We start from the raw sequence: 5924 nt of genomic DNA on the forward strand, positions 1-5924 counted from the left end.
GTCCCAAAAAACGTCAAAAACCCTAACCGGATCATAACCGGCGGTCCCTCAACCGGTCCCTACCGGTCCCGGTCCCGGTCCTCCGTCGGTTACGGGCCAGGCCGGGCCCATTTGGCCATCTCTAATCCCGAATACAATAAGATGAATTAAAACACTATTTCACGACCATCAATAAGACAAAATGTATGAAATAAAATAAGAATATTAGATTTGACATCATTGTCTCAAGTAGTTGTCATTAACAAACTTTAACTATAAATATTGGTGTATGATAAATTAATTATATTAAAATAAAATAAAATGTACTGTGTTGTAACCTCTACGCAAAGAAAGTTGTTTGACAATTGTTGCATAGTTTAATGCAGAATGATTAAGTGGTCAGAATGATTAAAAAGTTCTCATGAAATAGTGCAAAATGAAATATAATTGTTTATAATGGAATCAAGGTGTTGAATGGTTAAGTAAGACCTCTGATACAAAATCATTCAGAGGGTTTTAGAAACATTAAGATGCAGACATTTTTTTTGTCAAACAAGATTCACCTATTAACGATTCAGATGTTCCCTCTTAATGAAACCATTAAAAGGTAAACAAACAACCCTTTAATCTTAAAAACATAATATTATAGTGCAAGAGTAGATTCAACTTTTTTGTCGAGAAGTTGCACTTTTAAGGTAAATGAAAGACCCTTAAAATCATCTGATTGAGTGTTTGCATAGGCCTTGCTAATGCCTCCATAGGTCTGCCTCTGATTAGTGTTTTCGATAAAACAATTTAAATTATAAAGTTTAATAATTTTCTTTTTTGTTTATAATATGTTTATTTAAAATGCTTATTAATTTATTTCGCTGTGGTACCGGTAATAAGGAATTTTTTGTGTTTAAATGGAAAAAAAGAAATACTTACACCGGTTTGGCACCGGTAATAAGAAGTTTTTGATCAGTTATTCCATTATAACTTATTTGAAACAACTTATTAGCTTTGAAAACAAATTACCTTTTTACCCTTTTCTTTAACCTTAAAAACCTATTTGTTCGTTCTATTCATCTCATCTGCACGATTTCTCTCATCGATCTCCATCGGTTCCTCCTTATTGGTCGATTCTCCACCGGTTTCTCCATCATCGTTTTAAGGGGGTGTTTGAGATTGCTTATAAGAACAACTTATTGACTTATTCCGGTGTGACACCTGTAATAAGCATTTTTGAGTGTTTGGATAAACAACTACACCGGTAATAAGAAGATTTTGAAGAAGTTAAACACTCTTGACTTATAATAAATTAATAAATATTTTTATAAAAAAACATAAATTATTTCAAATAAGCAATCTCAAACACTCCTTCAATTAAGACTTTTAAGCATCCATTACGTATTTAAAATCGAATGGACCATTTCTTATTTAAATGCTTTGACAGCTTTATTGGTTTGTCTCTATCTTCAAATTTTGCAATATTTAATTTTTCAAATGATTTAATAAAATATGTCTGAAATTTAATCCAAATAAATCAAACATTAAAAGACGTGATGATAATTAAATAAAATTTAAATAAATATAATAATGCAAATAATTATTACAATAGCTCAAGAATAATAAAATAATAATTAATTAAAAAATATTTCATAATTATAATTGTCTATAATTAAGAAAAAAAACATAAATCCTTCGCAACCAATTAATAATATTTTAATAATTTGGGATCACGTGAGAGCAACATGTTTTTGTAAGATCCGTAAAACTATTTTTCTACATTTGAAATCAGATTTTTTTACCTTCACATTATTTTGCTGTGAAGTTTCAAGTGTGAAAAAATGATTTTATAAGTCTCACAAAAACAGTTTAGTCTCACATGAACCCAACCCGTGAAAAACATATAAAGTTAAACAAGTATTTTATTACATATAAAGTTAAACAAGTATTTTATTACACACATAACAGACATAACTTGAAACCAAAATAAATCGAAAAGCCTTCACACAAATCTTTATTCGGGAAGCGGCACCTAACCGTCGAACCACCTTAATCAGCTAGGGTTGGACCCACCTTCGAACCAGCATAGCCAGCAGCCGGGGTCGAACCTACAGTACCGAACCCAGCCTTGAAGCAAGACACCAACGAGAACCATAAAGTAGCACGAACTTTCTTCCATCTTTTCTTAGCCAAAACAACCCTCCCTTCCCGGCCATTGCTGACCCTAGTCGCTGCACCATTGGTTCCATCTTCTGGAAATGGTTCGAACACAAAGTCCCCGGCTAGAATAACTAGACCATCTTCTTCATAATCTCGAACAGAAATATCATTCTCAGACATCTGCGGTATATAGCAATCGGAATCGGAGAATGGCATGTAGTTGTTCGACAACTGAGACGTGGATCCAACCGATCCATAACCATCGGGCTACAAAAAGTATACCATAATTTGCAACCGGTAAGAGTTTCGAATTATCACGGTTATATCTTGGTCGCGAAATGAAACATACCATGTTTTCAATTCGGCATCTTTTTGCGTGATGCACCATCGTGTCCCAACTTTTGCTGTTGACACCGCATATCTACATTTCAAAAATCTCACATTTCGATAAGCTAGCTTGTTTTTTGAGTTTACTCAAAAATCTCCTTTTCGTTAGCAACAAATCAACGACAAAAGTCAACTAACTATGGGTCAAATGTTGATTTTGACGGGGTCCGTCAATGATCTGCCACTGATCCGTCGGTGATCATTGGCGGAAACATCTGTAGGTGAAATCCTTTTGGTGAAGGTATATTGTTTAGTAGCTTTTTGAAACACTGATTCTAGTAGCGTTTCAATAAGCTATAGGGTTTTTTTTTTTTTCCAATTTCTTTCATTATTATCATTTAGAGGTTGTTTGTTTATCTCTTAATAGTTTCATTAAGAGGCAATATCTCTGAATCGTTAAGAGGTAAATCTTGTTTGATAAAAAAAATCTGTCTCTTAATGGTTCTAAAATCCTCTGAATGATTTTGTATCCTAGATCTCCTATAACCATTAAGAGCCCTAATTTCATTGTACACAATTACCAAATAATTATATTTCATTTTGCATTATATCATGAGAGCCTCTGAATCACTCTAACGACTTAATCATACTACACCAAACCATTCAACAATTGCCAAAGAGTCCCTTAGTTTATTGCAACTTTTTATCAGCCAACATGAGTAGTTTTTACGGTTAACAGCTAACTTATCATCTAATTTGTCAAAGAGATAGTTAAAATGTCATATACGATTAACGGTTTCGGGAGGAAAGATTAGAACTTCAGTTACCTCTTTGAGTGCCCGAGGGTTCGAATCGTGCATATCAAGAAAATCGCTCACGGTCAAGACACCTTCGTTCTCGAGACATTTTATGGTCCGGCCTTTTTTCCCGATATTCTTCAAACGCCACAGCTTATCAGTAGCCAATAATTGTCTTGAATCCTTAGATTCATTCCGGCGATCCTTGACCTCAAACGGAACGGTTATACCCTCTTGGACCTCAAGCGGACAATCGACAACCATCGCTCCTATTCGAAATTTATCCTTTTTAAGCGGTTTGCCATCGTGTTTGATTCGGATTGCGCCCACCGTCCCGATCCCATCCTTGAGAACGACAGTAAGATCACCCAAAAGAAGATTTTTCTTTTTTCCCCAGTTGGTGATGATCTTGTCTTGGAAATCTTGAGGAGTCCAAACGCCGCCGTGTCTGGTGGTGGAGTCACCGAAGTTTGCCGGAAGAAGTACTAAATTCACCGTTGCAGAAGCTGCCGGTCCGGTGGTTACTTGTTGGTTGGTTTGACCGTCAACCAAGATAACTCTAATGGACTCAATACGTCCTCCATCACTACCGGCGGCTTTTCCAGTGATCCTTGTTCTGGTGTACACCGGCGAAGTGATTTCATCGGGAAATATGAGTTTCAAGTGTACTGGTTTTGAACTTGCTGATGCTTCGTTGTCCTGAAATCAATTCTTTCAATAAATGACCAAACCCTAAATCAAAATATAGGTTTATAAACTGTAATAAATATTTAATTAAAAAAAACCATAATAAAGAAATTATTATTTTTGTTTAAAATATTATTTTCTGTTTGGTAGTTGCTAAATAGTTTGGTGCAAAACAATTAAGTGATCAAAATGAGTAAGAGACTCTCATGACATAATGCAAAATGAAATATAATTATTTGGTAATTGTTTACAATGAAATTAGGACGTTGAATGATTAAGAAAGACCTAAGATGTAAAATCATTCAAATGATTTTAGAACTATTAAGAGGTAGATTTTTTTTTTGTCAAACAATATTCATCTCTTAACGATTTAGAGAGTGTCTCTTAATGGAATCATTTCTAAAAGATAACAATATATTAAAATCAACCAAGAAGAAATAATTTTAGCGTCACAAAATAAACGAACCAAACAAAAACCCACAAATTAAACGTATAAAAAGGATGGAGGTCACAACCGAATCCCGGCAAAAAAAACCCGTGTACCCACGTCAGACACTCAATCAAAGGAAAACGAGACATGAAAAACAACCAACTGACTAAAACCAACTAACAAGAAAAGACAGCCGAGTTATAACACCACAACGCCTAAGATCCAGAAAAAGCTTTAATCAGCACACTGAGGCTACAATCAGAACAAAAAATAAGTTGGATATCGATCAGATCAACTAGTCTCCACCGTCACAAAATTAAAAACTATACAAAAATTGGACTATTTTTTTTCAAAATTTTCAATTTAAAAAAAAATTTAAACCAAAAACAAAATCGTTACTAAAGGGGTGTCTGGGAATGCTTATTTGAAACAACTTATTATTTTCTACAAAAATACTTATCAACTTATTATAAGTCAGAAGAGTTTAACTTCTTTAAAAACTTCTTATTACCGGTTTGAGACCGGTATAAATTGTTTATCCAAACACTAAAAAATGCTTATTACTTATACCACACCGAAATAAGTCAATGTTGTTATAAGCAATCCCAAACATCCTCTAAACAACAATATAAAAAAATTGGATTACAAATAAATTCAGTTGGAAAAAAGCTAAAAACAACCACGTTATTGGTTGCAACTTGCAATTAAAATGAAAAAGGCCGTCGACTTGTTGACCATAAGAGAATGCGTCAATGGCCAATAATGGAAGTATGGTTGCCGGAAAATTAAGTGGTTGTCAATCAACGTACGTACGGCCGACCACATCTGATCGCCCAAATGCAGTTTCATTACGTTTCTACTGTTGATGGAATTTTCCTGCAATATAATATATATATGTATGCATCACCAGAACCACTCGTAAAAAGGGTCCTCCGACCAAACTCCGGGTAGATAAACTACACCGGCGTTCTGGTGCTGATGAGTTTTTACGAAAGTTTCCGACGAGGAATACAGCACCGGTTTGTGAAGCGAAAACTGAAGAAAGTAAGAAAGAGAGTAAATGAATATGAACTCACGTATAGAGAACTCCAATCATAATCTGCCATGGTTTAGCTGGGGAAGAAGTAGAACTGAGTGGTAAAAACTGGTCAAAAGATTGAGAAAACGAATTGAAGGGTGGAGAAACAGAAACTGGTGGGTAGATTTTTAGCTAGGGTTTCGTGAATTGTTGACGAAAATGGTGGAAGTTAATCAAAAGGGTCGATCGGGTTTTTGTTTCTGCAACTGTATGTAATTAAGGGTGAAGATATTGAAAAAGATGACGATGATGATAAGATGAAAGGGTTTTCAGCTGCTGTTTGATAAAGATTTAGGGTTTGAAAATCCCCATGAAAAAGGAGAAGAGCAACCCACATCTTTACAACACTCTAAACCGCGTAAAAAGTTTGGAAGAGAGTAATTTCTCTGAAAGCAGCCCCTTAAACCCACACCAACATGATCTGAGATCAATTGTTTAAGAGTTAGAAACTTTTCAATATATATATATATATATATAT

The 5924-nt window shown here is 34.5% G+C and overlaps 1 protein-coding gene across 1 annotated transcript; it reads right to left on the minus strand.

Moving 5' to 3' along the window:
• Positions 1 to 1879: 1879 nt before the first annotated feature.
• LOC112514668 (calmodulin-binding protein 60 D-like) lies at positions 1880 to 5875 on the minus strand. The gene is made up of 4 exons (XM_025121257.1): positions 5445 to 5875; positions 3282 to 3950; positions 2477 to 2548; positions 1880 to 2394 (listed from the first exon to the last, which is right to left on the minus strand). Exons 1-4 carry the CDS (start codon positions 5472 to 5474, stop codon positions 2017 to 2019), a joined length of 1149 nt encoding a protein of 382 aa, XP_024977025.1. The 5' UTR covers positions 5475 to 5875; the 3' UTR covers positions 1880 to 2016.
• Between the last annotated feature and the right edge of the window lie 49 nt (positions 5876 to 5924).

The sequence above is a fragment of the Cynara cardunculus genome (genome assembly GCF_001531365.2).
Source record: "Cynara cardunculus var. scolymus isolate 2C chromosome LG 6, CcrdV1, whole genome shotgun sequence".
Lineage (NCBI taxonomy): Eukaryota > Viridiplantae > Streptophyta > Magnoliopsida > Asterales > Asteraceae > Cynara > Cynara cardunculus.